Source organism: Struthio camelus, chromosome 31, assembly GCF_040807025.1.
Source record: "Struthio camelus isolate bStrCam1 chromosome 31, bStrCam1.hap1, whole genome shotgun sequence".
Lineage (NCBI taxonomy): Eukaryota > Metazoa > Chordata > Aves > Struthioniformes > Struthionidae > Struthio > Struthio camelus.
Genome location: NC_090972.1, coordinates 3,279,439 through 3,305,084, shown reverse-complemented (window position 1 = coordinate 3,305,084; position 25,646 = coordinate 3,279,439). Strand labels below are relative to the sequence as shown.

The following is a 25,646-nucleotide window of genomic DNA, read 5'->3' as shown; positions in this document are numbered from 1 at the left end:
TGTGGAATGAGATGCAAGAGCTGAGGAACTGCAGAAGATGACAAGAGAAGAGAAAGGGAGAGAGGCGTGCTAAGAAACTTCCTTTTCAGAAAGCAGGTGCCAAAGACAGTGATCACTAATGCAAATCCTGAGAGCGTCTAAAAGACATGGCAAGCGTGCTTGTGACCGCAAAGGTCCCCCTTTGATCTGACGCCATCTAGGAATGTTGCAGGGTCTGGAGAGTGAAAGGTAGAGAGTTTGGTGGCAGCGGCTGCACAGGACTTTTCTCATGCAAAGGGCTAGGGAAATGCCTGAGTCCCTCCAAGCCTATTCTAAAAGAGAAGAACTGTGTAGCACTCACCAAATGAGATGGCGTTTCCTCAGACTCAGGCAAGCTTCATCTCCTTTTGGCCTGTGCCTGAAGCTAATGCCATGCCCCGATCCCCTGCCCTGAAGGCCTAGGGCAGGCTCGAGCCCTCAGCCCCACTCAAACCCAAAGCCCTATTCCTCAAATCTAGCTCGTACCCCAAAGGCCAAGCACAAAGCCCAAGCCCAACACTCCAGCAGAACCCACAAGCTTTCCCCAGTCCCACTAGGCACACAGCCCAAAGCGTGTGCTGATGCTTGGAGCCTAAGGACTGAGCTGCTCCCTCAGAGCCCCTATCCATCCAGGCATCTTGTAAGGCTAGCTGGAAGGTGTTTGTGGCCTGGGAGGCAGAGGAAGGGCAGGCCGTATGGGGTGCTGGAGAGAAAGCACATAGGGAGGTGAGAGGGAAGGGGAGGGGCAGGCTGGAGGGACACAGGTGTTTAAAGAATAGCCACATGCCACATGATCTGTTTAGAATGATGGAGATGGGCTCATGAAGCTTCCTATGGGCTCAGGAATGGAGGAGCAAGCTTCTCCCTGTCCCTATCTACCATCCAGTAAAACCACAGCCAAGGGAATAGGCTTGGTGGAATCAGCTGGGAAAGAAGACCCTGTGGAGGTTGGCTCTAGTGTGACACTGAGACGAGACATGAGAGGAGAATAAGTGGGAATCTACTCTGTAGAATAAGTGGGACACTCCTCTGATGTTTTCTTTCACTCAGTCGGCTAGGTGGGGTTGCTCAGGTGCGGGGCAGGGCTAGACAAACATACTGACCTGTTCACACTCGGCCAAGTCCTTTCTAAACTCCAATCCACCCACTCCAATACCTCCCTTTCCCCACCTTTGGTCCTTCTCCTAAAGATCCCTTAAAGTCTCACATATTCCTTAAGTCCCCTTAAAACTGGTACACAGTTTCACATGCTCTTGTCTCACGTCCCCTAGTAAATCCTATAGGCCTTTAGGCAATAACCCCTTCAGTCCACAAGGCTTTCAAGGAGAGTCACTCACGTGGACTCATCTTGGAGGCTACGCACTCTCCAAGGCACCAGCGACAATGGGCTAATCGCTCTCCTGTGATGGTCCTGGGAGCATCCGAGTCAGAGTGCTCCTTTGCGCTGATTAGGTTACTGGGATTCCTCTGCCGTCACTGTTCAGCTGTCCTTTGTATGGGTGGTGACTAGCCTTCAAACACATCGACTTACCGTTTAGTCCAGCGTTTGGCCCATATCTGCTGTAAGTGTTAAGAAGCCACATAAACTGTATGCAGAGGAGTTACTGGGCAGCTCTGGGCACAGTGTCATCTGCTTTTCCATAAACTCTATTCTGAAGAAAACAGAGACACTAGCTAAGGTTGAACAGTAAGAAAACAGCAGGAAAGGGGAGAAGACAGGAAGCTGCTTCTTGGTGACCTTAACCCAGCCCTTGCAAACGACTTCCTGAGAAAACACTGGATCTCATTTTGGCTCTTGTTGTAGATGACTGCATTAATCAATGACTGCATTGATCCCAGTAACAAACAAAGACACAAACAAACCAAGAGCTCCTGTGAGGTTAGTGGCTAGTAGAGCTAGATGAGGCAGTAGCTGCAGGTTTTGCGTAGGTGAGTGCGGCAGTGCAAACAAGGAAGGAGGCAGCAGGAAGGCAGACAACAAGAAATCATGCCGCCCTCCTGTAGAAGGTATTCGTAGAACCACCGTGAAGGTCTTAACCACTGTGACACTGTTATGACTAGAAAAGAGGCCATGTCTCTAGTCACCAAACCAAGAAGCCCGTTTTCCCCAGAGTATGAATCGGAGCAAGACAGTAAGGGGATTTCACAGACGAACTGTCCCGAGTCATTGCTGCTGCTGAAGGATACCGCACACCTGCAGAGTGGTGGATTGCAAGGAAGCACTCACATTTGGTTTTGGCCAGCTCTAGACAAATATGAACTCTTAAAGACCTAAAAACACTGAAATGGTCTCGGGCTCAAAGAGTGGTCATACGGGAGCAGGAGATCAGGACCCTTGGGAGACCGTCTCTTACAGTATGCAGTCTGGAGCGTTGTTTAGGAGAGTAGGAATCTCTTTGGACACCTTCAAGTACATGGCATGAAACTTTTGCACTGAGGGATTACCTCAGGCCCTAACAGAAACGTTTATCGTCATCATCCTTCTTATGTAAGTCTGTAAAAACGATAATAAGAACAATACTGAAGGCAGCCTTTTTAAGGCCCATGGTAGGACTCTAGACCTGGAACGTGTTGAGCACATAAGTGTTATGTGCAACATAGCTGGCATGTTTGTGAAGTTTATGAATACGGGGGAAAAAACCTGTAGGACAGGTGAGAATCAAGAGATCACTCTAACTATTACTCTTAGTGCCCATCACCCAAGCTTCCCTCCCCTTTAAGCCCTAAGGATCGGCTCTGGAACCTTTCTTCAAATGGAATCCACCATTCCCAGTCAATTGGAGATGAAGGGAGAGATTCAACTTGAGACCAGGACACTAAATTTGGGGTTCCAAATGCCCATTCCTCCCTGTGAGACAAGAGCCTGAACAGCAGGTTTAACCACTGGGGACCTAGGCAATGGCGGTGGAATTCAGTTGCCTACACAAAGGTGCCTAGCACCATGTCAGAGGCCCGAGGATCTCTGACCTCCATACAGGGCTGGGAGATCTGGTGCAGGGCCTACAGGAGACCTATGCCTTCCTGGGGCAGCAGAGAGACACCAGCTGAGATACCCAGAGTATTTCAAGTGGCAAGACAGACATGCCTGTACGTGGCCAACTGAATCACACGGCAACAACTGAATCCCTCCTTGCCTATCGGCTTTAGGATAAGATGAGTCATGGCCTGGCTTCTCTTGACAGCTCTGACTGCGGGTGGGATTCAGCTGCCTAAAAGAAAGAAAAAAAAAAGAAAAAAAGAAAAGTATCAAGTGATGTTAGAAGGTAAATAAGTCGAAGGAAGATGTTTTTATTGAAGTATCATTCTCTGGAGCTGCTTCTCTTTTCCAACTGGATGAATAGGAGTGGCTGTTCCACCAACATATGTTCATCTTTACGCACAAGATATTGCCCAGGATAGGAGAGCTGAGGCCATATGCAGTAGGTAGGGTATTTCTGAAGGGACCCAGGCTGTTGGCAGTGAGAAGCACATTTCTGCACAACACATTCTTGAGCCAAAAGCTCCTCTGATTGCATTGCCCGTTGCCTACTACCCCACACAAGCTGCAAGGCAGAACATTTTCTGTACTAGTAACTCTCTGGAGAAAAGTCTTCTCTTTAGAGCACGTTTCACCTCCACGTTCCTCAGGGTGTAGACCAAAGGATTGAGGACGGATGTGACAACATTATACATAAGGGTGGCTATCATGTCCCGCCTGGGTGCATTCCGTGAGGAAGGTGGCACGTAGTTAAAAATAACAGGGACATAGAGTAAGGCCACTACTGTGAGATGGGAGATGCAAGTGGACAAGGATTTCCTCCTTCCCTCCTTGGACTGGACTTTCAGCCGGAGGAAGGAAAAAATGTACAGGTAAGAAAAGAGCGTGAAGACAAAGGGGCCTATCCCAATACTCCCCGTGACGATGCTGAGCAGGCTCAGGTTGATCTGGTTGCTATTGCAGGCCAGTCTCACCAGGGGCTTGATGTCGCAGAAGTAGTGGTGGATGTGGTTGGGGCCACAGAAATGGAGCTGGGAGGTCATGAGTGTGTGCATCAGAGCATGGAGGAAGCCAGTAGCCCAAGCGGCTGCAGCCAGCAGCAGGCAGGCCCGCGGGCTCATGATCAGGGTGTAGCGCAGGGGGCTGCAGATGGCCACATAGCGGTCATAGGCCATGACAGCCAGGAGCAAAGCTTCGCTGCTGCCCAGGAAGTGGAAGAAGTGGAGCTGGCTGAGGCAGCCAGGGTAAGAAATACCCTGGTGCCCCGAGAGGAGCCCAGCCAGCATCTTGGGCACAGTAACTGTGGAGTAGAAGATATCCAGGCAGGAGAGGTTGCAGAGGAGAAAGTACATGGGGGTATGTAGCCGGGCTTCACATATCACCACAATCATGATTGCCGTATTCCCCAGCAGGCTAGACAGGTAGAGCAGTAAGAATAGCATGAACAGGAATTGCTGCAGCCCTTGAAGATTGCTCAGACCGAGGAGGATGAACTTCCTCACCTCGGTCTGGTTATCCATCCCCGCCGGGAAAGAGAGAATAACTTAGCAGAAACGTCCTCTCTTTCTGTCCTGAGCTGCTATTTCCATTCCCCAGAGTCCTCTTCCGTAAGGTGCATCCTCAGCTGATGCTGCCGCATGAATGGAAAAGATCAGCTGCTGAGTCTGGAAAGTGACATGAAAGAATGCCTTGATTTCCCACCCCAGCTATTTCAGCCAACACTGGAAACTGTTGTAACCTAGATGGCCAGTACTGACGCCAGAACTGCCGCCTGTGTACCAGCTTACTGAAAGGAACGGCGTGTTTGAGAACAGCGAGAAAAGAAAATTATGAGGCAGGGAGGGAGGGCAGGATGGAGGAAGGACGGAAGGAAGGAAGGAAGAGAGGGAGGGAGGGAAGGAGGGAGGAAAGAAGGTAGGTTACCTAATGTTTACGTGAAGATCACTCTGAAATCCTGCAGGTTTTCCTTTTTTAAATCAAAGAAGGGTTCTCTCATATGTTTTCTTCATTCCAGTTCCTAGCTGAATAAACTGTCTCTCTCCTAAAGCTGAAAGAATTATAGTAGCCTACTGGATCACATATAATACCCAGCTTTCCAAGAGGATTCATTCTGGTTGTTCAGTGGAGTCAGAAAGCCTTTCCATAGTACTCCCTGTCACCGAAACAATCACATTTCTTTCCAGCACAGGAAAAGTTCCGTCTCTCTGAAAACTCCCCTTGGGACCAAGCCTCTGAACCTTATGGGGCTTCCGTTGGGAAAACATCAAGGCATAGCATTTCAGGGACACAGAAAGCTAATGATGTTGTGGGGAGTTGAACTGATTAGTGACTCTTTTCTACAGCAAGCTCTCATAAGCAGGAGGAAGCTGTAGAATCAAAAAGACATTTATTGAACTCTTCAAGGTTAGAGCAGATAATTCTCAGGAAGACTAACAGTTTTAATGGGGAATTTGCCAAGAAGTTTTTTTACATCTCTCTGAAATGCCCAAGCGTCATAGAGTGAATAAGTATCCTGGCTTCATTTGACCGGATACAACTGCAGAGCTGAACCCTGCCTCTGCCTTAACATCTTTGGCTGCCTTTAGAGTCAATAAAGATGTTAAAATGCCTTTAAAAAAAAAAGAACAAACTTCTAAAGATGGAGATGGCAAACTATGATGATTTTGAAGGCCTCAAATACCTGTCTCACTGTCCCCTCTGCAAGCTGTGTTTGCCATGAGCAATGGCATCTGAAATCTGTGTAGAAGTGTCCATCTGCCTGATGGAAAACAGACAGAGGCGGGGGCTGGGGGTGCAGCAGAAGAGCCTGCAGGTGCTGTCAGAGTTCACTCAGACTGTGGTGGTGGTGGCCATGGCAGGAGTGTACTGCACTGGCAAGTCCCACTTCATGAACAGGCTGGCTTAGGAGAGGATGGGTGAGAGAGGTGGTGAGCTGCACAGGTCACAGCCCCGCGCAGCCAAGGTGCCTTGGTTTTCCCGCTTTGTGTCTAACACTGCTGAGCCCCTTGCATCCTCCCAGCAGGTTTCTCCCTGGCCTTCACCATGCAGTCCCACACCAAACATATCCGGATGTGGTGTGCTCCTCACCCTTGCCAGCCTGGACACACTCTGGTGCTGCTGGACACTGAAGGGCAAGGGGACGTGGAGAAGGTGTGGGGGAAGCAGAGCCTTCCTTCTGTGCCTACAGAGCACTTTGTGGAAGCTCTCAAAGGCCCAGGCATGTGGCTGGCCTCAAGGTGTTCTCGTTGCATGCACTAACATTTAGCAGTTGTACCAGGAAGAGAGAGAGGCTGTGGGGAAGGAGGCCAGTGTAGAGCCGAGCGGAGAAACTCTTTGGACTGAGGAAGTCCTGCCTGGCATCCTTCCGCCCTGCCTTGGCCTGTCAGAGCCCTCATTCTGCCTGGCCTCCTGGCTGTCTGCAGGCTACTGGAGGCAGTCTGTGGCTGGGCCCATGCTGGTTGGTGGGACACCGCCTCCTCCCAGCCCGTCTCCCTTTCAGTCGGGGTCTTTGATTTCTCAGCAGCCCTTAGGCTGGTGGGGCTTTTGATTTTGGGCAGGGAGCCCCAGGCTTTTGAACTGGAGCTGTCCCTGTGGTGCTGGCAGCCAGCGGGGCTAGGAAAAGGCTCATGGGGTTGACAAGTTGCCAAATTCCTCCGCGTTTTCTGGAAAACAGCAGCAGAACACTCAGAAAGGCATTCAGACTCGGTAAGGTATTGCTTCAAATGCCTGTTCTTGGAGCTACGACAGGAAGGACAAAATGAGGCCAGATAGTATTACATCACTTTAGATGCTGGGAACCCCAGCAGAGGATTGATGATAATTTCTTGACCCAGGTGGTGGAGACACCAACAAGGAGAGGTGCAATGCTAGACCTTGTACTAACGAACCAAGAAGGTTTGATTGGAGATGAGAAGGTTGGGGGCAGCCTTGGCTGCAGTGAGCATGAGATGGTGGAGTTCAGGATCCTACGAGGAGGGAGCAGGGCAATGAGTAGGATGGCAACACTGGACTTGAGGAGAGCTAACTTTGGCCTCTTGAGGGACCTACTTAGGGGAATCTCCTGGGGTAGAGCCCTAGAAGGAAGAGGGGTCCAGGAGAGCTGCTTAATATTCAAGCATCACCTCCTCCAGGCTCAAGATCGGTGCATCCCTCTGAGTAGGAAGTCGAGCAAAGCGGGCAGGAGACCTGCATGGATGAGCAAGGAGCTCCTGGCAAAACTCCAACAGCAGAAGGAAGTCTACAGAAAGTCGAAAAGGGGACAGGCCACTTGGGAGGAATACAGGGACATTGTCAGAGTGTGCAGGGATGCGACAAGGAAGGCCAAGGCCCATTTGGAATCAAATCTGGCAAGGGATGTCAAGGACAACAAGAAGGGCTTCTACAAATACACCTATAGCAAAAGGAAGACTCGGGAAAATGTGGGCCCGCTGCTGAATGGGGCAGGTGCCCTGGTGACGAAGACTACAGAGAAGGCAGAGTTATTGAATGCTGCCTTTCTTCAGTCTTGACTGCTAAGGCCAGCCCTCAGGAACTCCAGACCCTGGGGACAAGAGAGAAAGTCTGGAGAAAGGAAGACTCTCCCTTGGTGGAGGAGGATCGGGTTAGAGGTCATTTGTGCAAACTTGACACCCACAAGTCCATGGGTCCCGATGGGATGCATCCACGAGTGCTGAGAGAGCTGGCATTCTCCATCATCTCTGAAAGATCCTGGAGACCAGGAGAGGTGCCTGAGGCCTGGAAGAAAGCCAGTGTCACTCCAGTCTTCCAAAAGGGCAAGAAGGAGGAGCCAGGAAACTGCAGGCCTGTCAGCCTCACCTCCATCCCTGGAAAGGGGATGGAACAGCTTGTCCTGGAGGTCATCACTAAGCATGTGGAGGACAAGAAGGTGATCAGGAGTAGTCAGCAGGGATTCACCAAAGGGAAATCATGCTTGACCAATCTGATAGCCTTCTAGGATGGAATGAGTGGCTGGGTAGATGAGGGGAGAGCAGCGGATGTTGTCTTCCTGGATTTCAGCAAGGCTTTTGACACAGTCTCCCATCACATCCTTGTAGGTAAGCTCAGGAAGTGTGGGCTAGACGAGTGGACAGTGAGGTGGATGGAGAACTGGCTGGATGGCCGAGCTCAGAGGGTTGTGGTGAATGGCGCAGAGTCAAGTTGGAGGCCTGTGGCTAGTGGTGTCCCCCAGGGGTCAGTCCTGGGTCCAGTCTTGTTCAATATATTCATCAATGACCTGGAGGAAGGGACAGAGTGCACCCTCAGCAAGTTTGCTGATGATACTAAACTGGGGGGACTGGCTGACACACCAGAAGGCTGTGCTGCCATTCAGGGGGACCTGGACAGGCTGGAGAGATGGGCAGAGAGGAACCTCCTGAAATCCAACAAAGGCAAGGGCAGGGTCCTGCACTTGGGGAGGAATAACCCCATGCAGCAGTACAGGCTGGGGGTTGACCTGCTGGAAAGCAGCTCTGCCGAGAAGGACCTGGGAGTGCTGGTGGACAACAAGTTGACCATGAGGCAGCAATGTGTCCTTGTGGCCAAGAAGGCCAATGGGATCCTGGGGTGCATTAGGCAGAGGTCAGCCTCAGGTGGGGAGTTTGACTGGGGCGGTACACCTGTCAAACCATAACACAGGTGTCCTCAGGGAGGACAGAAACTTCCCGTGGAGCAGAAGGGCAAAAGCTCACTTGATCTTGAATTTTCAGTACAAATCCTTATGGGTTGCTCTCCAAGGGGTCGATGTGGTACTGCTCTCCCATCCCAGTCTCAGCTGGCCCCTGGGAGGGCAATCATGTGCAGCTGGGCCTGGGGCAGACATGGTGTTGCTCTGCTGGAGGGGGTAGAGCTGGTGACTCTCTCCTGTTTTGATGCAGTGCTGCTCCCATGCCTTGGCCCCAGTGGCCACTGAGTAGCCATTTCCCCCAGTCCCAACAGGTGAGGGGGTGCAGCACTGACCTCCTCTCTGTGCTGCACTGCATGCTCTGCCCTGGGGCAGCCAACCTCAGAGCTCCCATTCACTGGTCTGCTGCACCTTTCTCCATGTGGCAGGTCAGGGAGGAGGGATATGTCAGTGGAAATGGGCACCGCACAGGGAATCCCCTTCCCTGAGTGTCTGGAGAAAAGCTCATGAGTCCCAGTGGGCCGGCCAGCCCCCCACAGGTGCCTTGGAGCACTAATCAGCCTGGGGCCGGGGATTCTTTCTCAGCCCCCAGTGACATGAAGGCCCCAGAGTGAAGGAACAACTGGTCAACCAGCTTCAAGCTAGGCCTGGAAGATGCCGCAAAGGCTCTGGGGTTTGAGGGAGGCAGCTGGCTCATAGGGCTGTAGGCCTTCTTCTTAGGGCTTAGACTTCAGGCAGCAGATGAAGCTTTCTGCTTTGCAGTTATGGCTCAGGTTAGCCTCTCACCTCGCCCCTCATCTGCACAGGCTTGACCTCCAAGGGGAGGGGGTTTTGACTTCTTCTTGGCTGCCTTCATCTGAGCATTCCCTTACTGCTTTGGGAACTTGCTTCAAAAGATGCAGTTACTCTGTGTTTCAAGAATGTACTCGTCACTTCTGCTGTCCCATGAAACACAGCCAAAGCCCTTCCTTGGCCTTCTTCAGCACAGAGATGTGACTGCTAGGCGCTGCTGGGAGAGGACATCATTCCTTCTGAGCTTACAGTCAACGAGCTCCTTGGCAGTAGCAGCAGGCTGCTGCAGTTGTGCCTCTCCTGACTCAGGAGCGAACCCTGCTGGCAGAGAGGCTCCAGGCAAGGGGCAGGACAGAGCTGAGCACTCATGCTGGGGTTGCAGCCTATGTTAAGAAGGGGTCACTGGGCTCATCTGTCCGGACCTGCCAGTTAGGAAGAGCAGTGAACCCCTGGCCAGGCTCTGACACTCCTCAGGAACCGGAGATGAGGTGATGCTCCTGGTGCAGTGTCCCTGCCAGCAGTCAGCTCTGGAGGCTGTGTTTTGCGGAACAGTCTCATGTCTCTGCTGTTTGAGGGTCTCTCTTCCTTTGCTGAAAGCCAGCCCTTTGATGCATGGGACTCCCATTTCTTCAGGTGGCATCAGGAGAAAGCACTGTGGCCAATGTCCACAGCAGCAATGTGCAGAAAAGGCAGAGGCCGGAGTTGCCATCTGAAGAGTGAGGGCACAGGTAAGAGGAAATTCATCCTGAGCTGATGGTCGTGGATCCCAACGGGAGCCTGGGTGGGCAGGGACTGCGGAGGGGAGAGGTGATGGGGTCAAAGACACACAGTGAGAAAGATTTGTCACTGCTGTTAACATACCCTTGTGCATTCACACAGAGTCTCACACACTAGAGCCCAAAAACGTACACACCAGCGCACAAACAGACACACACAAGCGTACAAACGCAGACAAGGAAACACATGTGAGTGCGCTCACAACTGCATGCACTCACATGAAGACATGTTATCACATGCACAAATATACACACACAGGCACACACACTGATGCCCATGCAAAAAAAAAAAAAGGGTGCACATATGCACACGTGTATGCAGTCTTGTGCGCATGAACGTGCACAGACTCATGCACATGGAGGTGCCTGCATTTGCTCAAACACATGCAAGCCCTCCACATTGCGTGTGCAGACAGGCACATCCCCCCAGGCATGTGCCGAACTGTGCCTATGAGCGCAAGCATGTGTACTCATGGGCACACACACAGCTACACCTGCCAATCAGCTACACGTGCCTGCACTCATTGGCATGGGCAGAAGCACACTTGTGGGTGCCAATACACACGTGCAGCCAGATGTGATCTCACAGGAACGCAAACGTATGCTTGCATGCACACGTGCATGCAGGCATGCACAAATACACATCACAGCCAAAACAACAACATGCACGCACTCCACCACCACAGCTGCACTGTGAACACTGTTAGTGGATTCCCTCTTCCTCTTGTCAGGCAGGGGAGAAAGGAGAACCATCTGGGTTCGAGAGTGTAGGCCCGCGAGTGGAGAATGTGATGTGACATGCCACCCATTCCTGCAGTGCCCTGGGTGTAGGCAGGATGCCCCTTGCCTCCCTGCAGTTGTGGGATGCAGTCGCTGGTACAGAGGCACTAAGCCACCTGCGATGCCTTGGGGCATCTGTCCAGCACCCATCAAAAAGGACATGGCTTTCCTGGTCGTCCTGTGTTCTCCTTGCCAGCCACATGTGGTTGTGCTAGACATCCCCAGCCTCTGCCATGATGCTGGAAGACTATTTTTAGGCCATATAACATTGAGTTGCTGCCTTTGAATTAAATGAGGTGTCTGAAAAATAGGGACATACAAGTGACAAAAGGAGATCTAGCAAATAAAATGGAGGGAGGCGAGAGAGAGAGCTAGCTCTTCCTTCCGTCAGCTCCATAGTCCTGCACTTAAAGAGTAGTGACAGGTTTTGTTGTCCTAAATGTGAGCATCTCGTGTGATATCAGGCAGCCAAGGATATTCCCTTCCTGGCCTCCAGCTGATGCTGCAAAACGATGCGAGTCTCTCCTAACTGCTTCATCAGAGCTTGCAAACGCTTGCTCGCGTCTTGGACCACCCCTCAAGTGTCACCAGGCCTTTCTGTTGGCGCTCCTACTTTCCATCTCCATTGATTACACAGCCAGCTTGGCAAGGCGCTTGCATGCGCACCCCTATTTTGTGCTCAGGAGAACCAAAGGCAAGAGAGCTCCTGCCTGCTCTGTGTTCATGGTGTGCATGGGATGGAGCTGACTCCCCATCCAGCCTTTGGGCGTCTAACCTGAGATTACATGCCTAGGTTGACTCAGCTGAATCAGTAACCGAAGGATGGGTAAATGAACTCCCTTCTCGTCACTGTCAAGGCATCCTGTGCAGTTGTGTGACAGCAATAGAGAGACTTCCAGAGAGGGATAGATCCACTTCTCTTAGATGTCTCTCTCTTCCGGTAGGAAAAGTTGCACTGCTGGATTTAGTCTCTCTCCACAGTTTAGAAAGAGAACGTAGGTGATTACTTTAGCCTAGTTGAAAGTACATTCCCCAGGAGGGACCCTGCTGCCTTTCAGGAGCTGTCAGCCCTGGAGCCCCTGGGGACATCTCGAGAAAGCCTGTGGGGCAGAGAAAGTCACGCCTTTGGCGGTGCCTCTGCTGCTGAGCTGGACCAGGCTCCTGGGACTGGGAGAGCTCATGGTGACCTGGCAGGCTGTGCAGAGAGCTGCTCAGTCCAGGGGCAGCTCCTCTGCAAAGGGCAGCAGGGCTCGGGGCACCGCCTGCAGGTGCCCAGATGAGGTGAGCACCTCAGAGAGAAGTTAAGGGCAGTCTGGAGTGGGGGGACAGCTGAGAGCTCATTGGAGAGGAAATCTTCACCGCCCTTACCACAGTAAGTCTCTGGCTGCATGGCCAGGCAGCTGGGGTTCCTGGACGGGTCTTCAAAGTGGGCACATCCCATGGCCGATCCAATCTGTCAGGATGGCTCTCCCAGCTTCTCAGGGGTGCAGGAGAAGGAGGTGCTGCAGATCAGGGATTCCTTGCCCCACCATCAGAGGCACAAGGCATCACCGCTTCCTCCTCCTGGGGACAGCTTCAGGGATGGGAAGCCAGCATGTGCACGCATATCTGCATGGGGCTGCAATTCAGAGCAGTGTCCAGGCACTGCAGGGATGCTGTGTGTCTGGAGCAGTGATGCTGCTGCCTGCGAAGGGCAGCACTCAGCCTGCCCAGGAAACTCCTCCTGATGCTGTGGGGAGAAGCTCTGGGTGGAAGGAGTGACCGCCGGCAGGGCAAGTTCATTCTCCCATCCAGAGGGTGCCATGTGAGACTGGGCTGTTCACAGCTTGAGCTCACCGCCAGGACCTCTCCTGAGGGGCTCTTCCAAGAGGAAGGTCAAAGCAGGAGCTACCTCAAAGCTCCACCATTGGCAGAGGGGACCGGAGTGCTGCAGAACGGAGCGCACAGAGGGTGGCATGGGGTCTGTGAGGCCTGGCAGGGACAAGGCACAGGAACAGCTCCAGGCAGCAGAGCCACGGCCAGAGAGTCAGAGAAGACTGCTGACAGTGCAAGGGGGGCATGGGGCAACTCCCCTTTGGTCCTCTCAGTGCAGGCACCTTCCTCTGAGCAATCCCCTGTGTCTGCTCTCCCACCCAATAGAGCCCTCTGCCCTGAAGGCACGTGGTCTCTGGCCTCCTGGTTAATATTCAAGCGTCACTTCTTCCAGGCTATGAGCTGGTTAATATTCAAGCGTCACTTCCTCCAGGCTCAAAACAGGTGCATCCCTCTGAGGAAGAAGTCCAGCAAAGCAGGCAGGGAACCCCGAGTTGTGCAGCATCAGATGGACCTCCAATCAGGGCATGGCATAGCACAGCACACAGTGCAGATCCCATCTGAGGAGAGGTCTTTAGAGCTCTTACAGGATTTTCTTGGAAGGAAACAATTCTATTCATCATTTCTAGCGTCCAAAGGAGGTTTGCATGAGAACTTGCTCCTTCTCTTAAGATAAAGACAAGGACACACAGATGATATAATCGCTGATAGCAAACGGGAGCTGTCTACAGGCAGGTGTTCTAATTAGCCAGGAAAGCTTATCCTGCAGCCAAGGGATATGTGCAGCACAGCACAGGCTTGAGGGCCAAGCTATACGTGCAGCAAAGTACGGCACAGCACAGCACATGCCTGTGCCTGCTCAGGTTAACTGTTACACGGATCACTAACTCCTCGGGCCTGGGACAAGGGTGGGAAATGGCTATGGCCGAGGTCTTCCACAGAGGGGATGAGCCGGGCCTACAGTGCCAGGGACCATCAGGATGTGGTGCGGCCTCAGGACATGCTCTGCCAGCTGCCGTAGTGAGGCTGGGCCATGACACCAGTGCCAGGAGGCCTTCCCCAATGAGCTCCCAAGCAGCTCTCGAGCCCCCCACAGCCCTTGCCCTAATGCTGCTCATCTTAATGCGCTTCGCAGGACATGTGGTGCCTGGAGACCCAGTTCCTGCTCGGTGCAGAGCAGCTGCCCCCACAAAGGGAGCAGTGAGGAGTGGCATGGCTCCAGTCTGCCCCCAGCCCTGCTGCCCCACACATGGCCCCGCAGACCTGCCATGAAGGCAATTCCCAGGGCAGGGTACATTCAGGAGTGGGGAAACATCTGGTGCAAGAGAGAGGCTGCTCAAGGCTAGCTTTTCCCTCTCAATACAGATGCCGAGACGAGGCCTGGAGTGAACAATCAGAGCTGGAATTTACCAGTGCAAGGCGACAGGTCTTCACCTTTTGCAACTACGCATCGACTGTTCTCTCCTTTTGAGAGGCTCCGTCCACTGCACGCCCCCAGCATGTGGTGTCCCTGGAGAGCCCATGTGCTCTCTGGGCTGCCTCCAGATCCCCTGCCAGAAGGACAAGAAGGTGATCAGAAGTAGTCATCCCAGATTCACCAAGGGGAAATCATGCTTAACCAACCTGATAACCTTCTATGGTGGCCTGACAGGCTGGCTAGAGGAGGGGAGAGCAGTGCATGTTGCCAGGAAGGCTTTTGACGCAGTCTCCCAGAACATCCTCATAGGCAAGCTGAGCAAGTACGGGTTAGAGGAGCAGACAGTGAGGAGGCTTGAGAACTGGCTGTATAGCAGAGCTCAGAGGGTTGTGATCAGTGGCACAAAGTCTGGTTGGAGGCCAGTAGCTAGCGGTGTCCCCCCGGGGTCAAAACCTCTTCCAATCCTGTTCACGGTGTTAGCCTCCCCACCAGCCCTAATGCCTGAGGCCAGCAATGGCACTAGGAAACAGAGGACAGTCACTCTTGTCCCCCTGCTCTTCTCTCTAGGATAACAACCCCCCTGTGCAGCTGCCTGCTAACCAGCCCCACTCCGCAGGCCAGCACAAGTGTCCCAGTGTTGGGGCTCCTCAGGCAACTCCTGCTGCTCTCCAGCCTCCCTTCCCAGTGTAAGAAGAGCCCAGCCTTCAGGCACTGCTCTGAGAAGATCCCCGTTTATTACAGAGATGCTATCACAGCGGCCAACTCCAGGCCGGGGTGGAGTTGGGACAGACACATTTACAGAAGGTCTCTGGTCAGACAGAGCAGCTTCATGCCTCTGGAGAAGTGTGAGAGAAACTGGGAACCATTTGCAAAGAGAGAAGGGCAGCTTATGACTGGTAAAATACTATACAGTGAATCAATTTCACCAGTGCCTCTTTGACCTCTTTGTTCCTCATGCCCTAGATGAGAGGGTTCACTGCTGGAGGCACCACTGAGTACAGAACGGCCACCACCAGATCCAGAGCTGGGCAGGACATGGATGGGGGCTTCAGGTAGGCAAACATGCCCGTGCTGACAAACAAGGAGACCACAGCCAGGTGAGGGAGGCACATGGAAAAGGCTTTGTGCTGGCCCTGCTCACAGGGAATCCTCAGCACAGCCGTCAAGATCTGCACGTAGGCCAGAACAACGAACACAGAACCCCCACAAGCTACACAGACACTAACCACAGTAACCGCAGCTTTGCCTGAGGTAGGAGTCAGAGCAGGAGAGCCGGAGGAGCTGGGGAACTTCACAGAAGAACTGGTCCACAATATTACCGTCACAGAGTGGGAGTGAAAATGTGTTTGCAGTGTGCAGCACCGCAGAGAGAAAGCCACTGCCCCAGGCAGCTGCGGCCATTTTGACACAAGCTCTGCTGCCCAGGAGGCTCCCATAGTGCAGGGGTTTTGCAGATGGCAATATAGCGGTCCTAGGGCATGAGAGTGAGAAGAAAATATTCTGCTCCAATGAAGAAGAAGAGAAAAAAGACCTGGGCAGCACATCCTGAGTAGGAAATGGCCCTGGTGTCCCTGAGGGAATGGGCCATGGATGTGGGGACAGTGGTGGAGATGGAGCCAAAGTCCAGGATGGAGAGCTTGAGAAGGAAGAAGTACATGGGGGTGTGGAGGTGGTGGTTGCAGGCTCTGGCTGAGATGATGAGGATGTTGCCCAAGAGGGCAGCCAGGTAGATGCCCAGGAAGAGGGAGAAGTGCAAGAGCTGCAGTTCCCGTTTGTCTGCAAATGCCAGGAGGAGGAACTCGGTGAGGAAGCTGCTGTTGGACATTTCCTCCCTCTGGCCACGGGGGACTGTCTGTGGAGGAGAAGACAATGAAGAGTTAGGAAAGATTTCTCTGAGCCAAACCCATGCCATTTTTCATGGGCTCCCCTCTTTGAACTCGCTCCCCCACCCCCCCAAAGAAACATGCACCTTTCCTTTCCCCTTCTTGGGAGGACCTTCTATCAGCCCCCTTGCTTGAACTCCATTTTGTGCTGATGGAGTTTGCTGTGAGGAGCAGGGACCTCTGCCCACGGGCTCCAAAGGAGTCAGTCCTGCTCTCCAGCAATGGCTATATAGCAATAGAGGTGCTTCAGCTCTGACACTCATTTTGTGTCACATGAAGAACACCTTTAATGGAGAAGAGCTATGTAGTATCTTTGCACAGAGTTCCTGAGACAGTGGGCTGCAGCAGAAATGCTTCAGGACGGTTTTATAACCATTTGGGTAGATTTTTCTTAGATACCTCCGTCACACCTGGGAAACTTTCTCTGAAGTTGTAGACATCCTCCTTTCTATTGCTGGAAGGGTGAAGACTACTGAGAGCAGCGAGGAAAAGGCACTCGCTGTGGTTGAGTGCAGAGTCAGGAGAGCTGCTCCATCCATCAGATTGGTTTCCAGCTGCCCTGTGCTTGCATTTCTCTCAGCTGGAGGACAACTGCACTCAGAGGCTACTCTGAAAAAGAACCTGGACTGTGATGAAAGCACAAGAGTCCGGTTTCAAAGTGCAGCTCTCCAAACTTGTCTCTCTTTCTCAGCCTAGACATGGAGGTGTGAGGGAGAAGGCGTGACATGGCTCCTGACACAGATGATCAGCCCGAGGACTCTGTGATATGGGTCCTGACACCCAATGAAAGCCCCAGCACTTGCATTCTAGCTGAGGACATGTAGTGTTCATTTCAGCTGCATTCAGTTCATGCAGCTGCACACCCCTGAGAGGCGGTCAAGTGTCCTAAAGACGGAGTATCCTAAAGGGAAGATCAGCTCATTCCCCAGCCCTACACAGTGCATTGCCCAGAGCCCCAGAGCATGGGAAGGAGCTTGGGCACCTCGCTCGCACACAGGCTCCTCCATGGCAGGACCCTCAGGGTCCATGTCTGACCCTCAGCTGAATCCCACTCCTCCCAATACCCAGAAAGCCCAAGAGCCAGAACAAGAGCAAAGCAGACAGGTGGAGAAACGGGGACTAATCCCGTGACACTCCTGGCAAAAGAGGAAAGGCGACATGGACAGATGGGTACTCAGGAAAGCCTTTCCCTTACCCAGTGGTGCATGCCACCTCCCAGACCATGACATCACAGGGCAGTTGCTCTTAGCTCCGTTGTTGGGGAATGGGAAACGGGCCGATCATCGGAGAGAAGCACCTCTCCTCCTCTGGAGGTCTGGCAGCAGAGGAGGCCAGAGACCACGTGCCTTCAGGGCAGAGGGCTCTATTGGGTGGGAGAGCAGACACAGGGGATTGCTCAGAGGAAGGTGCCTGCACTGAGAGGACCAAAGGGGAGTTGCCCCATGCCCCCCTTGCACTGTCAGCAGTCTTCTCTGACTCTCTGGCCGTGGCTCTGCTGCCTGGAGCTGTTCCTGTGCCTTGTCCCTGCCAGGCCTCACAGACCCCATGCCACCCTCTGTGCGCTCCGTTCTGCAGCACTCCGGTCCCCTCTGCCAATGGTGGAGCTTTGAGGTAGCTCCTGCTTTGACCTTCCTCTTGGAAGAGCCCCTCAGGAGAGGTCCTGGCGGTGAGCTCAAGCTGTGAACAGCCCAGTCTCACATGGCACCCTCTGGATGGGAGAATGAACTTGCCCTGCCGGCGGTCACTCCTTCCACCCAGAGCTTCTCCCCACAGCATCAGGAGGAGTTTCCTGGGCAGGCTGAGTGCTGCCCTTCGCAGGCAGCAGCATCACTGCTCCAGACACACAGCATCCCTGCAGTGCCTGGACACTGCTCTGAATTGCAGCCCCATGCAGATATGCGTGCACATGCTGGCTTCCCATCCCTGAAGCTGTCCCCAGGAGGAGGAAGCGGTGATGCCTTGTGCCTCTGATGGTGGGGCAAGGAATCCCTGATCTGCAGCACCTCCTTCTCCTGCACCCCTGAGAAGCTGGGAGAGCCATCCTGACAGATTGGATCGGCCATGGGATGTGCCCACTTTGAAGACCCGTCCAGGAACCCCAGCTGCCTGGCCATGCAGCCAGAGACTTACTGTGGTAAGGGCGGTGAAGATTTCCTCTCCAATGAGCTCTCAGCTGTCCCCCCACTCCAGACTGCCCTTAACTTCTCTCTGAGGTGCTCACCTCATCTGGGCACCTGCAGGCGGTGCCCCGAGCCCTGCTGCTCTTTGCAGAGGAGCTGCCCCTGGACTGAGCAGCTCTCTGCACAGCCTGCCAGGTCACCATGAGCTCTCCCAGTCCCAGGAGCCTGGTCCAGCTCAGCAGCAGAGGCACCGCCAAAGGCGTGACTTTCTCTGCCCCACCGGCTTTCTCGAGATGTCCCCAGGGGCTCCAGGGCTGACAGCTCCTGAAAGGCAGCAGGGTCCCTCCTGGGGAATGTACTTTCAACTAGGCTAAAGTAATCACCTACGTTCTCTTTCTAAACTGTGGAGAGAGACTAAATCCAGCAGTGCAACTTTTCCTACCAGAAGAGAGAGACATCTAAGAGAAGTGGATCTATCCCTCTCTGGAAGTCTCTCTATTGCTGTCACACAACTGCACAGGATGCCTTGACAGTGACGAGAAGGGAGTTCATTTACCCATCCTTCGGTTACTGATTCAGCTGAGTCAACCTAGGCATGTAATCTCAGGTTAGACGCCCAAAGGCTGGATGGGGAGTCAGCTCCATCCCATGCACACCATGAACACAGAGCAGGCAGGAGCTCTCTTGCCTTTGGTTCTCCTGAGCACAAAATAGGGGTGCGCATGCAAGCGCCTTGTCCAAGCTGGCTGTGTAATCAATGGAGATGGAAAGTAGGAGCGCCAACAGAAAGGCCTGGTGACACTTGAGGGGTGGTCCAAGACGCGAGCAAGCGTTTGCAAGCTCTGATGAAGCAGTTAGGAGAGACTCGCATCGTTTTGCAGCATCAGCTGGAGGCCAGGAAGGGAATATCCTTGGCTGCCTGATATCACACGAGATGCTCACATTTAGGACAACAAAACCTGTCACTACTCTTTAAGTGCAGGACTATGGAGCTGACGGAAGGAAGAGCTAGCTCTCTCTCTCGCCTCCCTCCATTTTATTTGCTAGATCTCCTTTTGTCACCTGTATGTCCCTATTTTTCAGACACCTCATTTAATTCAAAGGCAGCAACTCAATGTTATATGGCCTAAAAATAGTCTTCCAGCATCATGGCAGAGGCTGGGGATGTCTAGCACAACCACATGTGGCTGGCAAGGAGAACACAGGACGACCAGGAAAGCCATGTCCTTTTTGATGGGTGCTGGACAGATGCCCCAAGGCATCGCAGGTGGCTTAGTGCCTCTGTACCAGCGACTGCATCCCACAACTGCAGGGAGGCAAGGGGCATCCTGCCTACACCCAGGGCACTGCAGGAATGGGTGGCATGTCACATCACATTCTCCACTCGCGGGCCTACACTCTCGAACCCCGATGGTTCTCCTTTCTCCCCTGCCTGACAAGAGGAAGAGGGAATCCACTAACAGTGTTCACAGTGCAGCTGTGGTGGTGGAGTGCGTGCATGTTGTTGTTTTGGCTGTGATGTGTATTTGTGCATGCCTGCATGCACGTGTGCATGCAAGCATACGTTTGCGTTCCTGTGAGATCACATCTGGCTGCACGTGTGTATTGGCACCCACAAGTGTGCTTCTGCCCATGCCAATGAGTGCAGGCACGTGTAGCTGATTGGCAGGTGTAGCTGTGTGTGTGCCCATGAGTACACATGCTTGCGCTCATAGGCACAGTTCGGCACATGCCTGGGGGGATGTGCCTGTCTGCACACGCAATGTGGAGGGCTTGCATGTGTTTGAGCAAATGCAGGCACCTCCATGTGCATGAGTCTGTGCACGTTCATGCGCACAAGACTGCATACACGTGTGCATATGTGCACCCTTTTTTTTTTTTTGCATGGGCATCAGTGTGTGTGCCTGTGTGTGTATATTTGTGCATGTGATAACATGTCTTCATGTGAGTGCATGCAGTTGTGAGCGCACTCACATGTGTTTCCTTGTCTGCGTTTGTACGCTTGTGTGTGTCTGTTTGTGCGCTGGTGTGTACGTTTTTGGGCTCTAGTGTGTGAGACTCTGTGTGAATGCACAAGGGTATGTTAACAGCAGTGACAAATCTTTCTCACTGTGTGTCTTTGACCCCATCACCTCTCCCCTCCGCAGTCCCTGCCCACCCAGGCTCCCGTTGGGATCCACGACCATCAGCTCAGGATGAATTTCCTCTTACCTGTGCCCTCACTCTTCAGATGGCAACTCCGGCCTCTGCCTTTTCTGCACATTGCTGCTGTGGACATTGGCCACAGTGCTTTCTCCTGATGCCACCTGAAGAAATGGGAGTCCCATGCATCAAAGGGCTGGCTTTCAGCAAAGGAAGAGAGACCCTCAAACAGCAGAGACATGAGACTGTTCCGCAAAACACAGCCTCCAGAGCTGACTGCTGGCAGGGACACTGCAGTCACAGTGGAGAACCAGGAGCATCACCTCATCTCCGGTTCCTGAGGAGTGTCAGAGCCTGGCCAGGGGTTCACTGCTCTTCCTAACTGGCAGGTCCGGACAGATGAGCCCAGTGACCCCTTCTTAACATAGGCTGCAACCCCAGCATGAGTGCTCAGCTCTGTCCTGCCCCTTGCCTGGAGCCTCTCTGCCAGCAGGGTTCGCTCCTGAGTCAGGAGAGGCACAACTGCAGCAGCCTGCTGCTACTGCCAAGGAGCTCGTTGACTGTAAGCTCAGAAGGAATGATGTCCTCTCCCAGCAGCGCCTAGCAGTCACATCTCTGTGCTGAAGAAGGCCAAGGAAGGGCTTTGGCTGTGTTTCATGGGACAGCAGAAGTGACGAGTACATTCTTGAAACACAGAGTAACTGCATCTTTTGAAGCAAGTTCCCAAAGCAGTAAGGGAATGCTCAGATGAAGGCAGCCAAGAAGAAGTCAAAACCCCCTCCCCTTGGAGGTCAAGCCTGTGCAGATGAGGGGCGAGGTGAGAGGCTAACCTGAGCCATAACTGCAAAGCAGAAAGCTTCATCTGCTGCCTGAAGTCTAAGCCCTAAGAAGAAGGCCTACAGCCCTATGAGCCAGCTGCCTCCCTCAAACCCCAGAGCCTTTGCGGCATCTTCCAGGCCTAGCTTGAAGCTGGTTGACCAGTTGTTCCTTCACTCTGGGGCCTTCATGTCACTGGGGGCTGAGAAAGAATCCCCGGCCCCAGGCTGATTAGTGCTCCAAGGCACCTGTGGGGGGCTGGCCGGCCCACCGGGACTCATGAGCTTTTCTCCAGACACTCAGGGAAGGGGATTCCCTGTGCGGTGCCCATTTCCACTGACATATCCCTCCTCCCTGACCTGCCACATGGAGAAAGGTGCAGCAGACCAGTGAATGGGAGCTCTGAGGTTGGCTGCCCCAGGGCAGAGCATGCAGTGCAGCACAGAGAGGAGGTCAGTGCTGCACCCCCTCACCTGTTGGGACTGGGGGAAATGGCTACTCAGTGGCCACTGGGGCCAAGGCATGGGAGCAGCACTGCATCAAAACAGGAGAGAGTCACCAGCTCTACCCCCTCCAGCAGAGCAACACCATGTCTGCCCCAGGCCCAGCTGCACATGATTGCCCTCCCAGGGGCCAGCTGAGACTGGGATGGGAGAGCAGTACCACATCGACCCCTTGGAGAGCAACCCATAAGGATTTGTACTGAAAATTCAAGATCAAGTGAGCTTTTGCCCTTCTGCTCCACAGGAAGTTTCTGTCCTCCCTGAGGACACCTGTGTTATGGTTTGACAGGTGTACCGCCCCAGTCAAACTCCCCACCTGAGGCTGACCTCTGCCTAATGCACCCCAGGATCCCATTGGCCTTCTTGGCCACAAGGACACATTGCTGCCTCATGGTCAACTTGTTGTCCACCAGCACTCCCAGGTCCTTCTCGGCAGAGCTGCTTTCCAGCAGGTCAACCCCCAGCCTGTACTGCTGCATGGGGTTATTCCTCCCCAAGTGCAGGACCCTGCCCTTGCCTTTGTTGGATTTCAGGAGATTCCTCTCCGCCCAGCTCTCCAGCCTGTCCAGGTCCCCCTGAATGGCAGCACAGCCTTCTGGTGTGTCAGCCAGTCCCCCCAGTTTAGTATCATCAGCAAACTTGCTGAGGGTGCACTCTGTCCCTTCCTCCAGGTCCTTGAGGAATACACTGAACAAGACTGGACCCAGGACTGACCCCTGGGGGACACCACTAGCTACGGGCCTCCAACTTGACTCTGCGCCATTCACCACAACCCTCTGAGCTCGGCCATCCAGCCAGTTCTCCATCCACCTCACTGTCCACTCGTCTAGCCCACACTTCCTGAGCTTACCTACAAGGATGTGATGGGAGACAGTGTCAAAAGCCTTGCTGAAGTCCAGGAAGACAACATCCGCTGCTCTCCCCTCATCTACCCAGCCACTCATTCCATCCTAGAAGGCTATCAGATTGGTCAAGCATGATTTCCCTTTGGTGAATCCCTGCTGACTACTCCTGATCACCTTCTTGTCCTCCACATGCTTAGTGATGACCTCCAGGACGAGCTGCTCCATCCCCTTTCCAGGGATGGAGGTGAGGCTGACAGGCCTGCAGTTTCCTGGCTCCTCCTTCTTGCCCTTTTGGAAGACTGGAGTGACACTGGCTTTCTTCCAGGCCTCAGGCACCTCTCCTGGTCTCCAGGATCTTTCAGAGATGATGGAGAATGCCAGCTCTCTCAGCACTCGTGGATGCATCCCATCGGGACCCATGGACTTGTGGGTGTCAAGTTTGGACAGAAGATCTCTAACCCGATCCTCCTCCACCAAGGGAGAGTCTTCCTTTCTCCAGACTTTCTCTCTTGTCCCCAGGGTCTGGAGTTCCTGAGGGCTGGCCTTAGCAGTCAAGACTGAAGCAAAGGCAGCATTCAATAACTCTGCCTTCTCTGTAGTCTTCATCACCAGGGCACCTGCCCCATTCAGCAGCGGGCCCACATTTTCCCGAGTCTTCCTTTTGCTATAGGTGTATTTGAAGAAGCCCTTCTTGTTGTCCTTGACATCCCTTGCCAGATTTGATTCCAAATGGGCCTTGGCCTTCCTTGTCGCATCCCTGCACACTCTGACAATGTCCCTGTATTCCTCCCAAGTGGCCTGTCCCCTTTTCGACTTTCTGTAGACTTCCTTCTGCTGTTGGAGTTTTGCCAGGAGCTCCTTGCTCATCCATGCAGGTCTCCTGCCCGCTTTGCTCGACTTCCTACTCAGAGGGATGCACCGATCTTGAGCCTGGAGGAGGTGATGCTTGAATATGAACCAGCTCTCCTGGACCCCTCTTCCTTCTAGGGCCCTACCCCAGGAGATTCCCCTAAGTAGGTCCCTCAAGAGGCCAAAGTTAGCTCTCCTCAAGTCCAGGGTTGTGATCTTACTTATTGCCTTGCTTCCTCCTGGTAGGATCCTGAACTCCACCATCTCATGCTCACTGCAGCCAAGGCTGCCCCCAACCTTCTCATCTCCAATCAAACCTTCTTGGTTTGTTAATACAAGGTCTAGCATTGCACCTCTCCTTGTTGGTGTCTCCACCACCTGGGTCAAGAAATTATCATCAATCCTCTGCTGGGGTTCCCAGCATCTAAAGTGATGTAATACTATCTGGCCTCATTTTGTCCTTCCTGTCGTAGCTCCAAGAACAGGCATTTGAAGCAATACCTTACCGAGTCTGAATGCCTTTCTGAGTGTTCTGCTGCTGTTTTCCAGAAAACGCGGAGGAATTTGGCAACTTGTCAACCCCATGAGCCTTTTCCTAGCCCCGCTGGCTGCCAGCACCACAGGGACAGCTCCAGTTCAAAAGCCTGGGGCTCCCTGCCCAAAATCAAAAGCCCCACCAGCCTAAGGGCTGCTGAGAAATCAAAGACCCCGACTGAAAGGGAGACGGGCTGGGAGGAGGCGGTGTCCCACCAACCAGCATGGGCCCAGCCACAGACTGCCTCCAGTAGCCTGCAGACAGCCAGGAGGCCAGGCAGAATGAGGGCTCTGACAGGCCAAGGCAGGGCGGAAGGATGCCAGGCAGGACTTCCTCAGTCCAAAGAGTTTCTCCGCTCGGCTCTACACTGGCCTCCTTCCCCACAGCCTCTCTCTCTTCCTGGTACAACTGCTAAATGTTAGTGCATGCAACGAGAACACCTTGAGGCCAGCCACATGCCTGGGCCTTTGAGAGCTTCCACAAAGTGCTCTGTAGGCACAGAAGGAAGGCTCTGCTTCCCCCACACCTTCTCCACGTCCCCTTGCCCTTCAGTGTCCAGCAGCACCAGAGTGTGTCCAGGCTGGCAAGGGTGAGGAGCACACCACATCCGGATATGTTTGGTGTGGGACTGCATGGTGAAGGCCAGGGAGAAACCTGCTGGGAGGATGCAAGGGGCTCAGCAGTGTTAGACACAAAGCGGGAAAACCAAGGCACCTTGGCTGCGCGGGGCTGTGACCTGTGCAGCTCACCACCTCTCTCACCCATCCTCTCCTAAGCCAGCCTGTTCATGAAGTGGGACTTGCCAGTGCAGTACACTCCTGCCATGGCCACCACCACCACAGTCTGAGTGAACTCTGACAGCACCTGCAGGCTCTTCTGCTGCACCCCCAGCCCCCGCCTCTGTCTGTTTTCCATCAGGCAGATGGACACTTCTACACAGATTTCAGATGCCATTGCTCATGGCAAACACAGCTTGCAGAGGGGACAGTGAGACAGATATTTGAGGCCTTCAAAATCATCATCGTTTGCCATCTCCATCTTTAGAAGTTTGTTCTTTTTTTTTTAAAGGCATTTTAACATCTTTATTGACTCTAAAGGCAGCCAAAGATGTTAAGGCAGAGGCAGGGTTCAGCTCTGCAGTTGTATCCGGTCAAATGAAGCCAGGATACTTATTCACTCTATGACGCTTGGGCATTTCAGAGAGATGTAAAAAAACTTCTTGGCAAATTCCCCATTAAAACTGTTAGTCTTCCTGAGAATTATCTGCTCTAACCTTGAAGAGTTCAATAAATGTCTTTTTGATTCTACAGCTTCCTCCTGCTTATGAGAGCTTGCTGTAGAAAAGAGTCACTAATCAGTTCAACTCCCCACAACATCATTAGCTTTCTGTGTCCCTGAAATGCTATGCCTTGATGTTTTCCCAACGGAAGCCCCATAAGGTTCAGAGGCTTGGTCCCAAGGGGAGTTTTCAGAGAGACGGAACTTTTCCTGTGCTGGAAAGAAATGTGATTGTTTCGGTGACAGGGAGTACTATGGAAAGGCTTTCTGACTCCACTGAACAACCAGAATGAATCCTCTTGGAAAGCTGGGTATTATATGTGATCCAGTAGGCTACTATAATTCTTTCAGCTTTAGGAGAGAGACAGTTTATTCAGCTAGGAACTGGAATGAAGAAAACATATGAGAGAACTCTTCTTTGATTTAAAAAAGGAAAACCTGCAGGATTTCAGAGTGATCTTCACGTAAACATTAGGTAACCTA

General features: G+C 53.1%; 1 protein-coding gene and 1 pseudogene across 1 annotated transcript; both read right to left on the bottom strand.

The window, feature by feature from the left end:
- Positions 1-3,546: 3,546 nt before the first annotated feature.
- On the bottom strand, positions 3,547-4,515 carry LOC138063008 (olfactory receptor 12D1-like). The gene has a single exon (XM_068922684.1). The coding sequence runs from the start codon at positions 4,513-4,515 to the stop codon at positions 3,547-3,549; it is 969 nt and encodes a 322-aa protein (XP_068778785.1).
- Positions 4,516-15,151: 10,636 nt separating this feature from the next.
- On the bottom strand, positions 15,152-24,839 carry LOC138063007 (olfactory receptor 14A16-like; annotated as a pseudogene).
- Between the last annotated feature and the right edge of the window lie 807 nt (positions 24,840-25,646).